This window comes from Durio zibethinus, chromosome 2 (assembly GCF_047325235.1).
Source record: "Durio zibethinus cultivar Kanyao isolate XHJ-2024 chromosome 2, ASM4732523v1, whole genome shotgun sequence".
Lineage (NCBI taxonomy): Eukaryota > Viridiplantae > Streptophyta > Magnoliopsida > Malvales > Malvaceae > Durio > Durio zibethinus.
Genome location: NC_143163.1, coordinates 37,404,798 through 37,425,989, shown reverse-complemented (window position 1 = coordinate 37,425,989; position 21,192 = coordinate 37,404,798). Strand labels below are relative to the sequence as shown.

The 21,192-nt window shown below is 34.3% G+C and overlaps 3 protein-coding genes, 4 non-coding genes and 1 pseudogene across 15 annotated transcripts; 7 read left to right on the top strand and 1 right to left on the bottom strand.

The window, feature by feature from the left end:
• Positions 1–2,960: 2,960 nt before the first annotated feature.
• Positions 2,961–4,590, top strand: LOC111317560 (peroxidase 3-like). The gene is made up of 4 exons (XM_022919994.2): positions 2,961–3,283; positions 3,402–3,584; positions 3,693–3,855; positions 3,944–4,590. The coding sequence occupies exons 1-4, from the start codon at positions 3,074–3,076 to the stop codon at positions 4,357–4,359; spliced, it is 972 nt and encodes a 323-aa protein (XP_022775729.2). The 5' UTR covers positions 2,961–3,073; the 3' UTR covers positions 4,360–4,590.
• Positions 4,591–6,058: 1,468 nt separating this feature from the next.
• Positions 6,059–9,046, top strand: LOC111318183 (DNA repair protein XRCC2 homolog; annotated as a pseudogene). The gene is made up of 3 exons (XR_016334047.1): positions 6,059–8,266; positions 8,346–8,497; positions 8,829–9,046. The product of XR_016334047.1 is annotated as a DNA repair protein XRCC2 homolog (transcript).
• Positions 6,434–6,533, top strand: LOC149520194 (small nucleolar RNA Z157/R69/R10). The gene has a single exon (XR_016335286.1). It is a non-coding gene; the product is annotated as a small nucleolar RNA Z157/R69/R10 (small nucleolar RNA).
• Positions 6,596–6,681, top strand: LOC149520193 (small nucleolar RNA R11/Z151). Its single transcript, XR_016335312.1, has one exon. It is a non-coding gene; the product is annotated as a small nucleolar RNA R11/Z151 (small nucleolar RNA).
• Positions 6,765–6,883, top strand: LOC149520192 (small nucleolar RNA Z152/R70/R12). Its single transcript, XR_016335289.1, has one exon. It is a non-coding gene; the product is annotated as a small nucleolar RNA Z152/R70/R12 (small nucleolar RNA).
• LOC149520191 (small nucleolar RNA snoR80) lies at positions 6,969–7,095 on the top strand. Its single transcript, XR_016335208.1, has one exon. It is a non-coding gene; the product is annotated as a small nucleolar RNA snoR80 (small nucleolar RNA).
• Positions 9,047–11,396: 2,350 nt separating the features above from the next.
• Positions 11,397–16,851, top strand: LOC111318182 (protein S-acyltransferase 11-like). Of its 2 annotated transcripts, XM_089755213.1 has the most exons (7): positions 11,397–11,597; positions 11,758–11,963; positions 12,072–12,219; positions 12,740–12,826; positions 13,549–13,771; positions 14,733–15,031; positions 16,182–16,851. In XM_089755213.1, the coding sequence occupies exons 4-7, from the start codon at positions 12,809–12,811 to the stop codon at positions 16,665–16,667; spliced, it is 1,026 nt and encodes a 341-aa protein (XP_089611339.1). In that variant the 5' UTR covers positions 11,397–11,597; positions 11,758–11,963; positions 12,072–12,219; positions 12,740–12,808; the 3' UTR covers positions 16,668–16,851. The 2 variants fall into 2 exon arrangements, with proteins under 2 accessions (XP_089611339.1, XP_022776623.2); XM_022920888.2 differs by having other exon boundaries at positions 11,397–11,963.
• A 195-nt stretch (positions 16,852–17,046) lies between these two features.
• LOC111318180 (putative splicing factor 3A subunit 1) lies at positions 17,047–21,033 on the bottom strand. 7 transcript variants are annotated; one of them, XR_016334033.1, is made up of 5 exons: positions 20,903–21,033; positions 18,373–20,614; positions 17,964–18,256; positions 17,266–17,792; positions 17,047–17,160 (listed from the first exon to the last, which is right to left on the bottom strand). XR_016334033.1 is itself a non-coding variant. In XM_022920886.2 (4 exons), exons 2-3 carry the CDS (start codon positions 20,554–20,556, stop codon positions 17,990–17,992), a joined length of 2,451 nt encoding a protein of 816 aa, XP_022776621.2. In that variant the 5' UTR covers positions 20,557–20,614; positions 20,903–21,033; the 3' UTR covers positions 17,047–17,792; positions 17,964–17,989. The 7 variants fall into 7 exon arrangements, 3 of the variants coding, with proteins under 3 accessions (XP_022776621.2, XP_022776622.2, XP_089611319.1); XR_016334039.1 differs by having other exon boundaries at positions 17,047–17,155; XR_016334040.1 differs by having other exon boundaries at positions 17,266–17,339.
• Positions 21,034–21,192: the final 159 nt, after the last annotated feature.

Here is a 21,192-nt window from a genome sequence, read left to right as displayed (position 1 = left end):
ATTAAAATTTATTAATTCAAAAAATATTTAATTTTTATAAATCTTGTTAAATAAATAAAATATACAAAATTTTAAATAATTCAAACAAATTATAAATATTTTTATTATAAAAAATTATGATAAAAATTTAATTGTTCAATAGTTGTTGATCAAACTATACACAATTATTATTTTTAATTATTGCATTTCACCTATTATCAAAGATAAAATCAGACAAAATTTGAGAATATATATGATTGTATTATAAAAAAAATCAATTTCCTTATTAATGAACTCTAATAATTTAGGGGTTCTGATTTTCAACTTTATTTTTATTGAACTTACATAGCTTTTGCCGACCAATAGGAGATATAAAAGAAATTTTTTAAAAAAGAAATGGACAAGATTTTCATTGGAAATTAGTATATATGATCATTTAGATGCTCCTATGATTTGATAAAATAAAGTGTCCTAATTTTATATTTAATTAGCCGATTTTTTTATAAAAAAATTATAATTTAAAAATAAAAAATTATTAAATATTAATATTTAAATTCAAATTTATTGGGTATTACATCTAAAAAGTAAATTGTGTAATTCAACTGAATTAAACTTTTATTTCTTGCACTCAACTAGTCATTGCCCATGTGTATTTGATTCCAAAATTAAAGTTTTCGAGATTCTATCTTCGAAAAAAAGGAAAGGATAAAAAAAGGTTTAGGGGATTTGTTATATTTAAGAAACAAATAGCTTTCAGCTGCAAGTTATTAATTAAAAAAGAAATAAAGTAGCCACCTTTTTCTTTCCTAGATTGTAACATAGAGAAGGGACTTTCAAATTTTTTTTTTCCGAATTAGGATCGAAGTTCGAACTCAAAAATATATTATGTACAAAATAAATCAAAGCAACACAATCCATGAATAGCACATCGGTTAATTTTATTGTATAATTTATTATTATTATTTATCATTTTTTAGATTTATTTTTCTATGTCTTTAATCTTTTGCGGACATAAATGATATTTAATTAATAAAAAATAATTGAAATTAATTATAATTACCAAAGTTAATTATATAATTCTTCTTCTAAGTAAAACTAATAATGCAATTTGCGTTATCATTCATCCAAAAAATACTACAATTTTTGTTATTAATGAAAATTAAAATTCATCCAATGCTTATGAAATGTAATATATTTTAAACAAACTTTCATCTTTTTTTCACTTTAAAAAAAAAATGTAAATACTAGCTAGTAGCTAGTAGTAGAATAAGGTAACAACTAAATCATCAAGATAAATTTATATGATTATGACAGCCAAAAGCCAATGCCAAAAAGGGGGAGAAACTCAAATAATGAAGAGAACATGAAGCTTCCTTTCCATGTGCGTCTCCTTGCTTAGGCCCCTTGATATGTTCTCCATGTCAAGTTTGCAATGATCATGCTCCACCATTGTCGATTGAACATGATAAATATTATTATTCCAAAATTTTAAAAAATAATAATTTAAACCCGATGGATATGGCTTGAATCATATGTTTATCATATTATTAATTAGTGGTAAACTCCAATCTACATAATTTCTTCAAGATTTTTACATCTTTTATATTAAGTTCTGCGTTAAATGAAATAAAATATATATATATCTAATGTAATACGTCGACAAAATATAATTTATTACGTATTTATAATTTTATTTTTAATATATTAAAAATAAAAAAGATTCGAATTCAATTCTTTGTATAAGAAAAACATATATCAATCGATCAGTGAGTATAACTTCAGCCTAATCTTATTTCAACGGTTATAACTTCAACCCAATCTCATATATATTTATCTTTACTACTTTTTTTTTAAATACTATCTTTACTACTTTTTAATATATATGATATAGCTCAATATGATAAATGATGCACATAAAGTGTGGAAGAGGAATTATTTCTTACGTTTCTTGCCAGCTAAAACACAAAAGACATCCACAACTAAAGATTCTCTATTCTCATCTCTAGAAATGGTATAATGTAAAATTGTAGCTTTCTTTAATTCCTATTTTTGTTGAATTTTTGTTAGAATTGGCTCCCTTCCTCAACCTAACACTATATTGTTTGTATATGCAGCATATGCTCTAAGAAATGTTCCAAAATAAATTGCACTGCAATAAAAATTCATGAGATCATAATTGATGGTCCTTTTTTCCAATTGAAAACTTGTTTATTCGATTGTATATCTTTTTCTTTTTCCTTTTTATTGAGCAGTAAGATATCAACTTCAGCCGGTTTAAAAAAAAAATTATCTATGTTGAATCTGATAAATTCATAAAAAATTATTTTTTCATTAACAATAAAAAAAAAGTAAATTTTTTTGTCATTTAAACCAACATCTATCGGTTGTTTCTTTTCATGTTAAAAGGCATATGCATGAAGTAGATATTATTACCCACATTCCAACATGTTGACCAACTTTATTCGCGATGAATCCAAGTTGTACGTTTCTTAACCCCATCTACTGTCGGCTATAAAAAAGTGGCAGAAGGTGCCAAATTATTGAACAGAATAGTAGACGACAGCTCAAAAGGCTAAACGTATATGACATCATAGACATCGAGCAGGTGAACCAGTGGATCTTATTCTACTCTACCATCTTGTTCTTATCTCACATGGTTGGAGCAAAATCCACCAAATCTGCATCCGTAACTTGGTTAGCCGCCACGTATACTAATTACAACGGTAATTAAGATTAATTATAATCAAATTAAAACTTTGATTCACATGGACAAACATAAGCTTAATATCCGTATAATTGTTTATTTGGATAAAATGCGACCACCCTTGATTTTACACTGTGAATCCTATGTCATTGTTCTTAGACTGGTGAGGGACAGGCATAACTAATCACGTTTTTTATTTCATGCTTTTGATTAAACTATGTATTAGTAGATCTTAAGATTTTTTTTGTTTTTGTATTAGTTCAAATCAACGTCTATAAAACATCCCTTGATTCCCAATCTTGACAACATCAACTTTGCTTTCTTTCAAAGGAGTTTTGTCATAGAACCAGAACAGGAAGTGAGCCAACATTTTTACAAATTCTGTCAAAGATGGCAGGAAAAGGCTTTCTGGGGATTATTGTCGTTGGTCTTTTAGCATTTATAGGCTCAACTAATGCTCAATTACAGATGAATTTTTATGCTCAGAGCTGTCCTAAAGCTGAGAAGATTGTGCAAGACTACGTTAAAGAGCACATCCCTAATGCCCCATCATTGGCAGCTTCCTTCATCCGAATGCACTTCCACGATTGCTTTGTCAGGGTATATTCTTCTGATCAAACTTCTAGCTATTTTTTTTCGGCTGTTTCTCTGAACTAGCTACCGTAGAATATTGTCAAGTAGAATCCAAGGACTAAGAATGAAAATTTGCTTTTTTCAGGGCTGTGATGCATCTCTGCTTCTAAACGTCACCTCCGGGGAAAAGAATGCTGTTCCAAATCAAACTATCAGGGGTTTTGATTTCATTGATAGAGTGAAGAGCCTCGTTGAAGCTGAATGCCCTGGCATTGTCTCTTGTGCTGATATCCTTACTTTGATTGCAAGGGACTCTGTTGTAACCATAGTAAGTAAATCATTACCCGAAATTAACAATTACCTGGATTTCATCATTTTTTACCATAAGAGAAGTACTAAAAGGGTAACAACTGCTATTCAATTTGATTTCGAACAGGGAGGTCCATTTTGGAAAGTTCCAACAGGACGAAGAGATGGGGTGATCTCAAATGTCACTGAAGCAAATAACAACATTCCAGGACCATTCAACAACTTCACTACCCTCCTTAGACTCTTCAATAACCAAGGACTTGATGCAACGGACTTGGTTCTGCTATCTGGTATATTAAGTAATCAGTAATATGAACATCTTGTTCTGATTCCACAATATTCAACATTAATATCATCTGCTTTGTTGAATTGTTTCAGGTGCTCACACCATTGGCTTATCTCATTGCCCAGCGTTTTCACGCCGATTGTACAATTCCACCGGCCCCGGTGGCGTCGACCCAACGCTTGACGGTGAATACGCAGCCAATCTCAAGGCAAACAAGTGCAAAACACCCAATGACAACACCACAAAAGTTGAGATGGACCCTGGAAGTCGTAACACCTTTGATCTTAGCTACTACACTCTCTTAACCAAAAGAAGGGGCCTTTTCCAATCCGATGCTGCCCTAACTACAAACTCAACTAGCTTGGTTCTCATCAAACAACTCCTTTCCAGTCCCCAAAAATTTTTCTATGATGAGTTTGCCAAGTCTATGGAGAAAATGGGTCGGATTAATGTTAAGACAGGATCAGCAGGCCAGATTAGGAAGCAATGTGCATTTGTCAACAGTTAAAAAGAGTTTTGCTTTTGCTTTTTCTTTCTTTTTCTTTGTTTCAGTAACATTTTATTTATTCATGTAGGACTGTGGTGAAGGGAATAAAGCAGCTGAAGAGAACTTCTTTTGGTTCCTTCAAACCGTATAGGAATTTCATTGGTGTGGGTTAATTTGGTACTCTTTTGTTCTGTATGTGGGCAGTCATCATTGTCATGTTGATAATAATTGAGCTCACATTATTTTTCTTTCTTTTTCCTGTTCTTTTTTGTAATTGAGCTCAATACAATCACATCTTCATCTATTATATTGGATTGTTGAATAATTAATATTAATAATTAATTTGCTTTAACATAATAATTGAGATCAATACACAATAATTAATAATATTGGGTGTTTTTTAAGAAAAAGTTTACTCACGTGATCTTCCTTCATGTCAAACATTGTTGGCTAGCCGCTAATTGAAGAACGGCAGCAATATAATGATAGTTAATCGTCGTCCCAGCGTTATAGCGTGTGCAATGTAAACATGCAAGAGAAGCTTGGTCCCCTCTATCTATGGCGCTAGGTTACTTGCGTTAAAGCATCGATGGCTCTGTCCTGGTTCATTGTCGGCAGGCAGGTGTAATTTTTAATTTCTCATACAGACAGATACCTTCAACTGGATTTTTGTTTCTTTTTCTAACTTTGAATCAGCTGTAATCTTAAAGGCTAAGGTGCATGTATTCCATTTTGTTAGACTTGCTTGGGAAGAAGTAGTTTTTGGGTCAGTTTCGATGGAGTGTGGCTCACTTTTTAAAGAGTATGAATAATTTTTTTTTTTTGTAAAAGAGATTCGTGTTTTAAAATTATAAAAAATAATTTATTATATATATTAAAATTCGAATCAATATTTGATATTAACTTTAATATATCGGTATGAACTAATTTAATTAAATTTTGAATTTAAAGATAAATAAAAATATTGATGACATAAGATTTAAAGAAAGAGACTTCGAAATAAATTGAATAAATAGACAAATGCATTTACCATGGAGACTAACATCCAAGTGCATTCTTGTCCAAATAAAACAAGGATGCTTCTGTATTTGCATAAAGGGAAAGAAAAGGATAGATACCTCATAGTATGTAATTTCTGACAAATACAACTCAAATACATTGAACAAGATAGTTATGCTACAAACTTTTATTGGTTTGTACAACAATTTGAAACTCTAATTGTTTTTGGATATATACAACTTGCAATAATTTTCATTTTAATTTGAGAAAATTTTATGAATATATAAAATTTTAAGGTGTATATAAAATTGTAAAGCTAATCTGAAGAAAAAAAACTCATCTAATTTATTTAAATATAAATTCGATTCAATTTAATTTAATAAAAAAAATTAACAAATAAAATCTATTACTCATATTCAATTTCCAATTATCTAAAAATTAGTTTAAACTTAAATTAATTTAATTTTAAAATTTAATAATTTAAACTTAAAATAATTCAACTCAAAATTATTTAAATTTCCTTTTTAATCGAAAATGATCCAATTAAATTCAATTAGCCTAATCTAATCAATCGCTTTTTAAGTTTAGTAGGGCATGTTATTTTTGTTTAGTGGTTATGGTGGTGTAAGATTCTGATTGATTCAATAAATGAAAAAAATTTTCTTGTGGAAAAAAATTAATCACTTCATATAAACATCAAAATTATAGCAAGTTGAACATTTGATTTAAAAAAAAAAAAATTGCCCATTCTTAAAAGAAATAGTTGCCCAATACTTTCAATCCATCCCAATTGGGCCATTATAATTATGATCCAAAAACTTTAAACTAGGTTCAGGTCCATCTCCAAGTTTCAGTCTTTCAGCCGCCGACCGAACACTCAAACTCAAGTCACTCAAACATTAACCCTAGCCCAACACAAACTCTTTGAGAAACCCTAATTTCCGCTCTCTATAAATTTGTGTTTGAAACAAGAGGTTTCAATAATTTCAGTTCTTCATCTTCTCTTAGGCTCTATTTACTCTATAAAATATTCAAGATTTCTTGGGTTTTTCATTCTTTCTCTCGTTTCTTTTTTTTTTTCCTGAAAAATAGAAAGAAGAGTGCCGTGATGAAGCAATTATTTGTGGACTAGAGTTTCTGATCTGGGTTTCACTCCCAGAAGTTGAAGACTAACCCTTGGCTGTCTGAGTACCCTTCTTTATTCTTCTTTTTTTGTTCTTTTTATTTTCTGGGCCGGGATGGGATTTGTTGAATAATGAGGCTAATGATGATAATTCATTTATCTTAGCGGATTTCAGTGAGATTTTATAGTCAATGATCTGATTGTTACACACACTGAGGCCTTATCTCATAGTGCATCAATTTTTGTTTTGAATTTTTATTTTTTTAACTTAATTTTAACAAAACATGAAAAAAGGGATTTAATTTATGCTATGATGAGATGAAAACACTTAAAAGTGTTGATGGGCAGTGGATTTGGATCTTTCTTTCGAGAGATTTGCCGTGAGCCCTCTTTTCTAAACGACTTCTCCTTCCACTGAGCTCTAAATCCCTTTTCTTTTAAAAAAAAATTTAATTTTGGTTTGTGATTTCAGTTTTTGATTAATGGGTAATTAGGAAAAGCGTCTATTACCAATTCTGGGGGATGATTGGTTCCTCTTGGCATAATGGCTCAGACGCAATATTGATATTTGTGGTTATCCTGATTGTTGGCTCTTTCTTTCATGTCATTTGATCCTGGAAACGCCACAGACATTGTTTTTTTTTCTTTTCTATATCTTTCTTGAATCATGAATGAAAATTGAAAGGACCTGGAATCTTAATTGGACAGCCCAAATCAAGCAAACAAGCTGATTGTGGGATTCGGGTTTTGGATCAAAATTGGAGTTGATTGATTAAGAAGATAAAGTTTGATGAAATGATGAAACCTGGAAAATACAGAACTTTCAAGTTGGTTACTTGCTTTTGGACGTATCAAGGGGCAATGCCAGCTCCGAAGATGCCCTTGCTCTTCAGAACATGAACTGATTATATACACGGTGTTAGTTACATCCTATGGTTTTCAGTTCAAGTTGCCATGATATAGTTTCGGACAGATAAGAAGTTTAACACTTAACAGGACTTAACGAAAGGTTCATGGTGGTTTTGGCATATTTTGTTTTTATGAAAGACGTCTTTTAAGATCAGAAGTTGATTTTCACAATGGACGTAACCAAACGACCTTAACCCCGAGGATGATCAATGGATAGGTCTCATTTCAATCAACGAAAATCAGGTTGGATTGTGTTATCCGTCCAAACTCAACTCAACCCAATATGTTTTCGAAACCGTCAATAGCATGAATATACCTGACCCAATCCGATCTGAAACTTGAGCATGAATTTGGGCTGAGAATGAGATTGACAGTTTCCCAAATGGATATGGACCTCGAATCAAAATATTGACCCATCTCTGCAAGAGTGTGAATGAAACAATGAAACGATAGTTTCTGTAGCTAGCTACCTCCTCCATGTTACGACTGGGTTATGCATGAACATTGCACTGCAACCTTAATAATTCCTAAAGAAAGTGATAGTTTTGAACCTTCAAACCTGATGGGTTCCGAAGCTTGGCTCGATGACGGCGAGAGTGCAAGAGAAATGTTGGACAGGGTTCTAACGAAGCGCCCTTTCTTTCTTCTTCACCCTCTTCACTGTGTTCCTCTACTCGTCGGCAATATTGTTGAACTTTTAGGTCCTTCTTCTTCTGCCCAAACCCAAAGCCCACATCTTAATCCAGGCTGCCTTCACTTGCATCCTTCCCAAGCAGTGGAAAGGGGTCAAGTACGGTGGATTGGGGCATTTTGCAATGTTCCTTGACTTGGATTGTCGCTTTGACATTTTGCGGTTTTCGGAATTGCTGAACCATCAAATCATGGAAGCAGCCAATCGTAAGTTTAATTTTTTATGAAAGTTACCAGTTTCACTTCCAACTTTTCTTTTACTAAAGTTTGGTTCATATATGTCTAGGATCAAGCAGTAAAGTAGATTGTCAGAAAACGGAGTCTGAAGCTCAAAATGCAACAATGAAACTTTACACTGAGGAATTGTATGGATTATGAATGAGACGGATTTTGCACATCCGCTGTTATGATAGTTCTGAATTTCTTGCCACTCTCAAGGTGAGGACCGAAATTTTCCTTAATTGCCCAAGGCACAAGGTGCAAAAAAAGTGCTTGTCTGAGTGAAGTAATGCACTGTTTTCTTTTGATGAGGAGATGAATAAGGGTAAAACTATAGAAACAATTCAACCTTTAACTTGCAAGGTAGAGAAGAGAGTAGATTGTCCAAGTGAGAAACCAACACTTTAAAATTTTCAGAGTGTCCGAGTTGGCGCAAAGACCTTGTCAGACATCTCTTTATACTGGTCTAGATTTGTACCTTGGTAAGGAAGATTTATTTATTTGGTGGTTTTTAATCTTTTTTTAATTAGAGTAATTTGCTGGATGACAGACATTACATTATTGAGTTCAAAAGGAAAGGGAAGCACATGGTGTTAATGTTCATTTCCTGTTGATTGACAGGTTTCTGATTGATCCCTTTAATTGCAACCTTTACCTTGGTTACCTTTTATTTTCTTTTGGTTGTAGATGTATATTGTTGATGTAACAGCTAGAAATTGTTGACTAGTACCGATAGTTTGATGAGTTTGGGAATATCTCTTTGATGAATATAGTTTGTGATGGTTTTAGGGGAGAGCATTAGTGGATTCAGTAATTCCAATAATTCAATGACAAAGATCTCCTTCCAATAACTGATCTAATTGATGAAATTATTTTGGCGAATAGTTTTCCAAAAAGAAAAGAACCTGCTTATAAAAGCTCAAGCGTATCCAGATTTTGATACTGTCAGCAGTTAGTGAAAAATTATATCTAAAAGTGTTTCCTGAGCAGAATAGCCAAGGTGATATTATCGAGGGTGCCTGAAATTCATTGAAGAAGTGGGTATAAATACCAAAATTTAACAAGGGAAATATAGTGGGTTAATGAATGGAAATCTGAGTTATTTTTGAGAAGGAGAGTGAAAGAATCTAATGTAAAATCCTTCGAAATTAAAATAGCAGATAGGATCACCTAACTCCATCGCCTCCGATGTGCATAAATTGTCATCAGCAGTGGAGCATTTCACTGGGTAGATCGTGGTTCGTCGTTTTTTTCAATTGAGGGGGATAATAGGTAACTATTTGAATATCTGTTCCTACAGTTTTCCAGCAATCTTTTGGATATGTCTCTCAATTTTTTTAATCATTTCCTCTCATAAGTTGTAGAAAGAAACTGTTTAACAGTTAGTTTTGTTTTTCCAAACTTATCTTTAGTTTGCCAATCTGGTATATAGTTCTGGATTGTCCTAGTCTTCTCTTTGTGGTACATATTTATAGTTTATTCTTTATTTAGTTTTATTAATTTTTGTATTTATTTAGTTCTTCCCCAGGATCAGATCCTGTCATTTTTTCTCACTTTTTTTAACTAATTGTTTCTTTTTGTTTAATAGCTACACAACACACACACAAATAAACTCATATTTATAAAGGTGTAAATATGCAATAAAGAAAATTTTGGTTTCTAATTTCATTCTTGATTGACGTGTAGGAAAAGCTTGCATCTCCAAAGTGTGTCAGAAACTGTAGTGCAGGAGATTAGAAAGCTCCTATTGGTGCATCCCATGCTTGTCATGGCTACAACAGCAGCCATCTTAGGCAACAGTTATTCAATGAATGACTTAAGATGGTAGGTTCCCTGATACTTGTGCAAGGATTTTTATGCAGTTGGCAGCTTCATATGTCTACTGTCTAGCAGCTGGCAGAATACCATGCAATGATCTTATACTTTGGACGTGCATCTGTTACTGGAAGTTATTTTCAACAAATCTATGTTGTAATGTTTCAGATGTCATAATTTTCATCTCAACTAATTATGACTGCAGAAAATTAGCTGATTCAATCTGTAGTTTATAGTTCTCTTAACTAATCTGGATCTAAGTATGTAACACCAGGTAGTACTCCCCTTCATGTCTAAGCCTAATGGAACAATGGATAAGAATGGGCTAATCGTGCAGATTATGAAAGTGAGATGACAAATAACTAGGGATCTTTACCTTGTTTCCTTAGATACTTGTGTTCCTTGTATAGTTATAGGTTTGAATTGCTCCATAGGTTGGGCTAAAAAGATGGAATGCTCGAAAATTCCTGGTATTTGTGATGTGGCTAATTGGATTGTAGTTTCCACCTCAGTTCTTTACCTTTTATGGTTCCCTATGCTCTTTTTTTTTTTTTTTAATATCAAGAGCATGCATCACTGTTTAAAATATCTAATGCTATTTAGTGATTAGATAAGTGCTTTTCAGAACCTTTAATGTTATCACAGATATACTTCTATTCCCTGATGGAAGCCTTTTTCCTAGTAGAGTTAAAAGGTATCGATTAATCTTTTTCACAGGAATTACCAAAAATGGTCTGCAACGGATATTCTGAGGTATGACATGCAGTGAAGTATTAAATTGATATCTATAAAGTATGTTTAAGACATACATGGAGCCACCATCTTTTGTTTGTTAAATCAAATTTAGTGTAGGCATATGAGGTATTCATGTAACAAAAGTATGTATTGTTCTTCAAATATGACTAGTGTAGAGTTTGTCCTAGCTGACTATTCTAATAATGTTTTGACAATGAACTTTATAACATATTAATTAATAATTCATTCTGGTTGTTGCAGTCCTTTGTTACACATAGGATCTTCATTCGCTCTACAGGTCCAGATTTTTCTTTTTAATATTGAAGGTTGCTAATTTGTTTGGCATCTTTATGCTTGCAGTTACTTTATTTCTTAATGCTCAATATGCATCTAAGTTGTTCTTACTATGTTACAGAAGATGGTTTTGTCAGTGATGAGCGTCAAAATATCTCTCTATATCTATCAGAATGGTTGCTACCACCATTGAATTCCTTGGACAAATTTATCGTGGGAGATGTAAAAAAATGCTCATGCTTCTCAGCTTTTAAGAAGAAAAAACAAATATAAGCATTTCACAGCAGTTATATTTGATATAAGTCATTTGCTACCTGCAGACTGGTGTGTTCTTTCTTTCTTGAACGTATTTGCTGAATTATAACTTATAATCTTCAGCAACTAGTTCCTTGTTCTCTCTCAGCTGGTTCCTAGCAACTAGAGTGTAACTGAGACTTTGTTGGATTGGGTCTTGAATTACATTCAAACAGAACAAGTATGATGTTTCTTTTCTAAGTTTTGCTTTCGTAAGTATGCATGGTGTCGATGGCTTTAGTTATTCTATTAGTTTTATACTTCACTCTGAATATAAGTAGTACATTAATTTTCTCCTTAACAAATGTACGTCTATGAGCTGACTTGTATCCTATTTTCAGTGTAATCTTTTATCCAGCATATGGGGATTGAATACTTGTTGAACACTTGAATTGAATTTGCATTTTCCCTTTTTATCTGTTGGAACTCTTAGACCGTATGCTTTCGTCTTATTTTCTTTCAACTGTCAAAGCAAAGCAGCCAAGAAGAGGCTGTTGGAGGAGCAAATGAGCTTATTATTGTTTTCTGGAGCTGCAGCAACCACCATGTGAGTTAGTCTTGCTTCCTCTCATTCTCTCCCTCCCTGCAAGGCCCCTTTCCATTTTATTGCTCCCATGCTTGCTGTGGCATTTGATGTTTGTTTTGAAAATTGCAGGTCTATTGATGGTTAACAAAAGAAGCAGTTCTCATTTCATAATTGGTTTCCCCATGAATGCTAGAGTTGATGTTGGTCAATTTGGGCTTTGAATTCATATATCAACATTGTATATATGATCCAGGGATCTTATAATTGTTAATATGGGGTGCTCTCACTATGCCCAAACTACAAAGTGACATAAATAAGCGTTAAATTAAGTTTGAATCTTAAAATGGTTTAGACGGATTTCTAAGATCATAGAAACTATTTCTTATCATGTAATCCAATAAATATATATATATATATATATGAGTTCATTTTAAGATATATTAACTAAAAGAACTTTTTAATTTCACAAACGAAATTAAAATGTTACATATTTTATTTTTAAAATTTTTTAATTATACTTTAGGGGTATATATCATCCTATTAATTAATCTGTTTAAAAATTGCTAGTTAAATATATATGTATATATATACACACACACACACGTAAATTGATTACTTTTGGGCCTATTAAGAAAGCTAAAGAGCAATCTGGCCAACGGCCAGAACAAGTTGGGTCCTAAAAATGGGCCAGGCCCATGAAACCGAAACTGAAGTTGAAAACAAATTCCACGAAATTGTTTTTTTTTTTTTTAATCGCCAAAATCCAAATGGAATAATTTTCAAATGTTTGTTTCCAGTTAACAATGAACAAGACCCAGGCCTGGCTGAAATAAAGAAAAAATTTTCATTCCAAAAGCCCGAAGAATATGGCTGAGTCGGGCATGGTCAGTTCCATTCTTCTTTTCTTATTATTCTCTACTTTAATTTCTTCTTCTTCTTCCTTTCATCCTATCCTTGCCATAGCTGTAACATTTATCCTCCCATTTCTTATCGTTATTCATTTCTCTTTATCTATTTTTTATTCTGTTTACCTTTTGAAAATTTATTTATTTATTTTTGTATATATAACTATGCTGGATATATAGGATTCCTGTATTTTTTTTTTATTTACTTTGGATTGCTTGGCGAATGAAATTTACTTATGTTTAAATGTGTTGTTTGTTCATTTGTAGGGTTTAATTCAAACATAGTAAGTTCCATAAAAGTTTGGTGAAAATTAGTCAAAATTAATTTCGTCAAAAAAAACTTTGCTACTGGAATTAAGTTTGACCACTTAAGATTCTGTATTCAATCGCACAATTCAAATTGTGTGTCACTTGCAATCTAGAAGATGTTATTGCCTAGAAATGCAATTTTCATGGAATAAGATAGCCAACTACCTTAGTAAGATATGTCTTGAAATCCTTCTTTTGAGCTTGTTTTCAGATAATGTTGTTCAATTAAATATTAAAGTTATGACAAGGAGATTAAATCGTTTGAAGTTTTCCCTTACTGTTTTTGGATGTGCAATTTTGCTGTGAAAATTTGCAATGAAAAAGCAGATTTCCTTAATGGCTGACTGAAGAAAACTAAACGGTGTTTTTTACTTGAACTATTTGAAATGTAGGAACATTTTGTAACAACAGTCTCTGAGGATCATGAGACTACATGCTGGGGTTGTGGATTGCGCCTCCTTCTTCCAACTTACGCACCAGTTTTCAAGTGTGGTTGGTGTGGAGCCATAACAAATCAAAATGTTAATAAACCTGAAACCAAGTGTCTTTGGTGGAGGCGCTTGCGTGATCGGTGCTTTGTTTGTATTCTCTTCATATTTATGCTCTTTGTAATATGTATGCTCTCTCTCTCTCTCTCTCTCTCTCTCTCTCTCTCTCTCTCTCTCTCTCTCACTCCTTGTGGTTTATGTAAAAGTTGAAACGCTGCTTCACCTTGCTTTGCCCCCTTTTACTTTAACAATTAGCTAGACCAATAATTCACCTTTTGGAATTATTGCTTATACCCTTTAAAATATGTTTCACGAATTTGTTTGTACAAAACTGTAGATTTTCTTTTGCAACTCATCTCTACATTTTGAGTTGGCTCAATGCATCACCTTTTGCTATGTGTATGAGTTATGTAAATGTAAGGTTAAATAAGTTTTAGCTAGAGAGGTTTTGGGAGCATTTTTCTTAATTATTGCGTTATATTCACTTAAAGGTACTAGTTTTAGTGTAGACTTGTGCTAATCCATGGTTTGAGTAAGTCTAAGAAATTACAATTGATACCCTGAAGTTCTGCATTTAGTTTCTAAATCATCCCTTGTATTTGGTTATGTTTAATCTAAACCTCATAATTCTCAAACTTGAATATTATGTGAAAATAGTTATACCAAAGTGGAGTTTTTAAGGTTAACATTGGAAAATCATCTGCTTATAAGCTTTTGTTGGCAACAGTAGAGTGCAGAATGAATGTTTAAGATTTTTTACTGTGGTATTGTATTAGATTAGTCATTAACCAAAGAAGATTGTTGAAACTTTTGCATAAAGAAGATTAATGGTAGATCTCAGATGCCTGCATCAATATTTAGCCTCATATTTGCCTGTCACTCAAAAATGGAAACTTTATATTAGAAGAATTTTTATTAAAGATCTCCTCATAGTTGTTGCTTTTGCGATTTTTGAATTTGTGTATTCATTTTGATTAATAGTCTTTAGCACCACATTTGTCTCTTTTAATCTAGTTACTAAGTTGCATTATCTAATGTTTCATGAAGCTTTATATTTCTCATCTTGATATGTTGATATGAAAATGCAGGTGGGGGGATCTGGGCGGTGTATCCTGTTGTTTTCTCTGTCAGCTATACCTGTGGGATTGTTCATTCCGTCTTAACAATGATCTTGGCTTCAACTACTGTTTCTACCTTCAGTTTAGCAGCATTCCGATGTGCCGGCAGACCGCCAATCATATTGTGGGGTAGCTATCCAGTTGTAGGGAAAGGTGACCTTGAAAACTATACCTTCTGCCACTATTGTTCAAAGCCGAAATCACCGAGATCACATCACTGCCGTTCATGTGGAATATGTGTATTGGACATGGATCATCACTGTCCTTTTGTAAGTATTAAGCATAATTTCAGTCTTAAAATACTTTACACTGCCAGGGGTAAGTTATTTTCTAAAGTGTTGATGCAAGATGTCTGATAAATGAGAAGGTTTTATGGAGTATTTGATATTATTATTGCGGTATAATAGCATCATTGCCATGTTTTCTGTATTTATGAAGTTGTTTTTGTTCATTGATTACATCTAGGAGTAAGGCTTTCAAAACTCATGAAAATACTGTGCTTCATTTTGACATGGGAAGGGAAGATCATTAATCTTGTCTACAATTAATAATTAACAAGAAAATTGACTAGTAGGAGAAAAATCTCGATGAAATAAATAATCACTACTTTTCTATTGTTCTTTATGTTTATTGAATTGTAACTTTTTTAGAAACATAGAGATATGGATTATGCAATTAAAAGTTTTCCAAGGAAATAGATAAAAAAAAAAAAAAAAAAGAGGACAGACAAATAAACTAATTCCATTAGCTTCATTCTAAAGTGATTTCAAGCAAGTAGCATGAAAATTTTGCTCCCACTGAAACTTTGATATACAAGGTTGACAAATTTGCAAAAGATAAATGAATGAATATAAAATACTAGTAATAACTTTCTTATCTTTTTAAAGTTTGTATATGTAAATGCAAAAACTCACAGAGCTTTTTCCCTCTGTGTAGCACTATTTCTCAGTTAAGACAAGTGAAAGCAAGGCCTTCTTTTATATTCTGTTTTCATGTCTTCCTTGATGTTTTCTTCATTCTGATATGTGTATCCTCCATTATGTCTTATGTCCATAGGTCAGCTTTTATGGGTGATCACTGCTAATTTTTGAGAAGATAGAATCCTGCCCTTAACTTCCTGAACTAATATTTAATTATTTATTGAATTGATAGTGTTTAATACCGAAATTGGTATTTAAGCTACACAATAAAACCCTTCTTTTGTTTGGGCTTTATAGTTCACCGATATGGTGAATGGTTAATGTTATGGTTTTTGGACTTGGATGCTGGCTTGCTTATTGTGAAGTGATAATGTTGTCCATCTTTTTAATGTTTATATCCAGTCTATTTAATGCTCGTAAAAGAAGCAACTCTGGGCAATTTCCAGGATTAAATAGCTAAGATTTTGACATCAACTATTTGCTTTGTGATATGACACAGATAGGGAATTGTGTTGGTGCAGCAAATCACCGGCACTTCATCGCCTTCCTTTTTTCTGCTGTTTTCAGTACAATCTATGTTTCAATCATGTCTGCATATGCAGGGTGGCATATCTGGCCACCATTAAAGTATAGATCACTTGGCCACTTGAACGGTTTCGGCAGCAGTGATTTGGCATTGAGTGCATTCAAGGAAGTTATTTTTGCTTTGCAGAGTTCTGCAGTGCAAATGTCTGCTAGGGGGCTTATTCTTTTCTATCTGTTTATTTCGAGCGTTTCTTTGGAGATCGGTTTAAGTGCTCTTCTATGGCAGCAGCTCTGTTATATATACGAAGGTAAAACTTACCTGAGCCATTTAAGTTCACAGGGAGGTGATCAGATTGATGAAAAAGATTGCCAAAATATTTTTCGGTTTTTTGGTTGTCCATATTCCGTTTTAAGATGCTTGCCTAGCCTGCGAAATTCACAGAAAATACACAAGAAATGAAAAGAAAGATCGTTTTCAGTTTTTTTTTTTTTTTTTAACAATAGATTCAGGGTAGAAAAAATTTTTACATTACCCTTTTTTATCATTTTCCACTCTTTGTTTTGTAAAACTTCAAATCGATGTATTGGATTTGGATAATTGTAATTGGGTTGAATGATTACAATTTTAATTGTTAAAAACCAAATGTGTGAATCCACACCAAGATGTTGGATGATAATATGTAGCTCCGATTTGAGTATACCAGTGGCTAAAACATAGCCTAAAAGCATCTCCCAACATATTGATTAAAGGATACAAATACAGATATTTGACAATTTGTTTATTTAACAAGCATTTTTATTAATAATTACGAATGTTAGGTAAATCAAATTGCCCATAGTGCAAGTAAAAAGGTCCAATGCTGTATTGAAGAAAAAAAGGATACAAAATAGCAAAAGCACCATTGTTAACCATAAATTCTATGAACCTCCATCTTGCAACCAGCCAGCCTATGCTGCAATGAGCAAAAATGGCAGCCTTAAAAAACCGCCACAAGAACTCTATAAACAAGAAAGAGAAAAATGCTTCAAAAGGATAGATAATGACAGGCCACTTCTACCTGTATCAGCGGTCCTAGAACACCTGTGACAGGTTGTACATACCAGGGTCCAAAAGTCCAAACAAATAGCTTTTCTGAAGTGAGAAAGTAACAGGGATCAGAAAATATTGTTGCATCATTACATACCAAATCTAGTAAGAGTAAACAGCAGATAATTAAAATCCAGTTCTTGGGGTATATAAGCCCCTGCCCTCCTGGTGACACACCATGGATCGGTACTGCTCAGCAAAATCTATTGAAATTTCTATACTTTCAGCATCTAGGCAAGGAATTGTGCTACCTACAAAACAAACACTTCTTTCTGGGACAAGGCCAAAATGTCACTAAGTTTACCACGATATAAATTCAACACTTTCATGATCATAAACATGGGCACTCAATAAATATTTTAGATCATAATACAAGTAAGAAACGAAGTGCATATCCAAAGGAAAGCAATAATTAGTGACAGAAGAGGGTAACTTGTCTCCCTAAGTAAAAGGATTCCTCTACTTCCATTTGCCCTGAGGCTCGCCAAAATGCCAGATCTGTGGTAGATATCAGACATGCCATTAGTTTAAAAGAACAAAACATGTTCGAATATTGTAGTAACATTAAGATAGTACTCCTAATAGTACATGACCAACCAATTAATCTCCAAAATATAACAAACGAAATGAGTAAACAGTCCCACAATAATTTTAAGTTCCAACAGAAACCTTGGATAGCCTCGTTCAAAAACTCATCACCTCTTCCTACCACCACGCTCCCTCAATGAAAGAGCAAGCGTTTCTCCTGCTCCAACATTGTAATATGCAAGGGTCATATTGTCCTTCAGAAACCCAGCTTTTCCACTCAATTTCTGTTTGTTTGCAGGAAGCTGGATCTCCCCCGCAATTTTCTCCTTCAAACTGCCAACTGTTTCTGATAAGGCCTGCACTGTGATCTCAAGTTGTCCTTTGAGATTTCCTTCATCAAGGTTGGGAACAGAGACAGTAATGCAAGCAGGTCCCTACAAGAGAATCCAATCAGCAATTAGAGCATAATAAATCAAGTATAGATACCAAATGTAGCAATTATAAATTTTATGTTAAAAGAAATATAAAGAAATAAAACAGCTCTCCATACTGGACGTTGAGCAAGGAACTGATCTTCTGGAACAAGCATGGAATCATCAAGCTTTTGTCTCTTTGGTTCTGGTTCATCAGGAAGTGGTGGAGGAGCATCTTCAGGTGGTGGTGGAGGCGGCATTCCTTGGGGCAAAGGTGGAGGTGGCTGTATCATAGGCATAGCAGGTGGAGGAACAGGAAAAGGGGCAAAGGGTCGAGGAACAGAGACAGGGGTAAACTGAGATCCTGGTGGAGGGGGCACGGAAATATTAGCTGGGTTCATGGACATTGATGGAAGCATTTGTGGTGGTCGATTCATCATCATGGGTGGTTGGCCAGGTGCCATCTGCATTGGAGGTGGTGGTGGACGAATTGACGGCATCATTGGAACACTCATTGGACGAGGTTGAGGTAATGGCATAGGAAGCCCACCACTAGATGCTGCAGAATATTGGGGAGCGTTTGGAGGAACACGAGGGAGATTCAAAGCTAGTCCAGGTGGTGGGGGCAGGGGACGAACTGATGGAATGCCAGGTCGAGGAGGAGGAGCAGCGGGACCAGGAAGGTTCTGTGCATCGTTGTTGGCAGCATCATTTTGATCCTCTCCCATGATAGTTTGAGACATAGCCTGATTTGCAGTACGTCCAATACTTCCAGTATGACCATCCCATATAATCTGTTTTGGTTGCTCATCTTTCTTTTTCTCAATCTCTGCCTTGACAGCATTAGAAACTTCTTCCTCAGTGGTACCAAAGATATCAGGACGTGTGCGTGCAAGTCCGACTATGTTTCTTGATATCTCATCATCCTGAGCAAGAGTTGTCTCCCTAATCTTTGCAAACATCCTTTCTTTCTGCTCCTTGTACTTGGGATCAATTAAGGAAATTCTCATGTGCTCCGACATCTCATTAATGGGAATTAGCTCACCAGTTATTGGTGAAACAACAAACTTCGTAGGATCTCTTTCAGCAGGGATTCTCTCCTCAGGCCTCTTCCAGTTTTTCACAATTCTCATTGGTGGTTCTGGTTCCTCATTTGCCCTTACATCTTTCTTTTCACCATCATTCTCTTCGATGCTAGCAGCTCTCATGCCTTCCTCAACAAGCTGTACCTCTTCTTCATCCATTTCCATTTCCACCTCCTTTCCAGGCTCAACAATTTCATCTTCTTCCATAGCAGATATCTTGCTCCTCCTTACAACCTCCTCAATCGTCATTGGAGGAGGTAAGTCCTCATCCTCATCATCAGCAAAGTCTATGGTCTCAACCACAACAAAATCATGCCAATCGATCATTGCCATTTGCATTCTCTCCTGCTCAATTTCATCCTCAGCTTTCTGCCTTGCTTGCTCCTGTGAGCGTTCCCATTCCAGCCGGTGCAAACACCTCTCAAGCACAGTTGTCATATCAGAAACACTCTTCCTCAACTTCTCCGTCAAACCCTTAGGAGGCATCAACACTTTGGAATATGCATCAGCAAGTTCAGTGAAAAAGGTAAACATACTATGAGTTGGCCTTAAAAAATTGAACTGAGGATTATTAATCTCCCTACTAGTCAATCCTGTCAAGAATGATTTCCCATTTCGAGCAACAAACTGCGCAGTCAGCTTAATAATATCCAGCTCTTCCCCTGTAATTCCTTCAGGTAGTCTAACAGTATATTGAGCAGCTTCCGGTGGTTCAAGATTCTTCCTCACAGGCAATCTAAACTGTGCAGCAGGATCAAGCTTAGCTACTGCTGCTGCAGCATCATTCCCATCGGCAGCTGCAGTTGGCGCAGACTCAGTTGGAACAGAATCAGCAGGCTGCGAAGGCGGTTGCTGCTGTTGAGAGTTGGACTGGTTCTGATTCTGAGCACGAAACTCAGACAACCTATGTTGATAATAAGCATGGTAGGGATCCGAACTAGTCAAGAAATTGAACTTAACATTGTTAGCGTTATTAGCAATGATTCTTTTTTCGAATTCGGGTCCGTTTTTGGCAACAAACTGAGCAGTTTTATCAACAATATTCCTTATATCAGGAGGAGGATGAATTATTCCAATAGTTCTAGTGTGGGTTGCAACTGAGTTGGCTTTGTTCTGTTCCTCATTTGTTGGAATCTCTTCATTTTGTGCTTCCGGAACTTGAGATGGAGGTAAGGGCCCTAAATCTCCATCAGAAGGCGGTGCCGGAAGGGGCAATATTGGCATCACCCCCGGCATTTTCACTAGATACTAAAAATTAACTTATTAAGAAATAATCAAATCAACCACCATGAACCTGCAATTAACAAATTTTAAACAAAATAAATCAATCGAATCCAAAATTAATCATGAAATGACTATTGAAATCCAATTAAAAAATTATGACAGAAAAGTAAAGTGTAAAAAAAAAAAAAACCAAGATTTCGAGTTACTTTGTGTGAAATTTGTTACTACTATTTTTCTTCAAAAAAAATATTAAAATAAATTTACAGATCACAAATTTGGGAAACTGAAAATTCGAAACAAAAACATCGCCGCTGATCAAAGAAAAAAGAACAGAAAGGGGGAGAGGCATCCGGCTGACCTGACAATCCCTTCGCGTCTTTTTATTTAATCTGAGCGGTGAATCAGAGAAAAAGTGATAGTTGGTTATGGTGGATTTGAAAGAGAAACCAAAGTCGACGGGGTTTGCGAGAGAAGGAAAAAAGGGTGAACAGATTTTCTCTTTCGTTTTTTTTTTCCTTTATGAGTCCAAGGCACGGGTGGGGTAAAAGGCGTTGTTAGGCTTGTGAGATTGGCCCATTATAGAACTAAAGCCCAAATTTGAAGGATGTTTAGCCCAAACTATGTAAGATTTAGTGGCCTTAAGTTGCC

What these genes read in the sequence shown, in the direction of transcription:
- LOC111317560 (XM_022919994.2), top strand. Translation starts at nt 3,074, where the DNA reads ATGGCAGGAAAAGGCTTTCTGGGGATTATTGTCGTTGGTCTTTTAGCA. An exon ending in TCCACGATTGCTTTGTCAGG is followed by an intron (nt 3,284 to 3,401) that starts GTATATTCTTCT and finishes TGCTTTTTTCAG; the next exon opens with GGCTGTGATGCATCTCTGCT. An exon ending in GGACTTGGTTCTGCTATCTG is followed by an intron (nt 3,856 to 3,943) that starts GTATATTAAGTA and finishes GAATTGTTTCAG; the next exon opens with GTGCTCACACCATTGGCTTA.
- LOC111318182 (XM_089755213.1), top strand. An exon ending in ATTTATGCTCTTTGTAATAT is followed by an intron (nt 13,772 to 14,732) that starts GTATGCTCTCTC and finishes ATGAAAATGCAG; the next exon opens with GTGGGGGGATCTGGGCGGTG. An exon ending in TGGATCATCACTGTCCTTTT is followed by an intron (nt 15,032 to 16,181) that starts GTAAGTATTAAG and finishes GATATGACACAG; the next exon opens with ATAGGGAATTGTGTTGGTGC.
- LOC111318180 (XM_022920886.2), bottom strand. Translation starts at nt 20,556, where the DNA reads ATGCCGGGGGTGATGCCAATATTGCCCCTTCCGGCACCGCCTTCTGAT. An exon ending in AGTTCCTTGCTCAACGTCCA is followed by an intron (nt 18,257 to 18,372) that starts GTATGGAGAGCT and finishes ATTCTCTTGTAG; the next exon opens with GGACCTGCTTGCATTACTGT.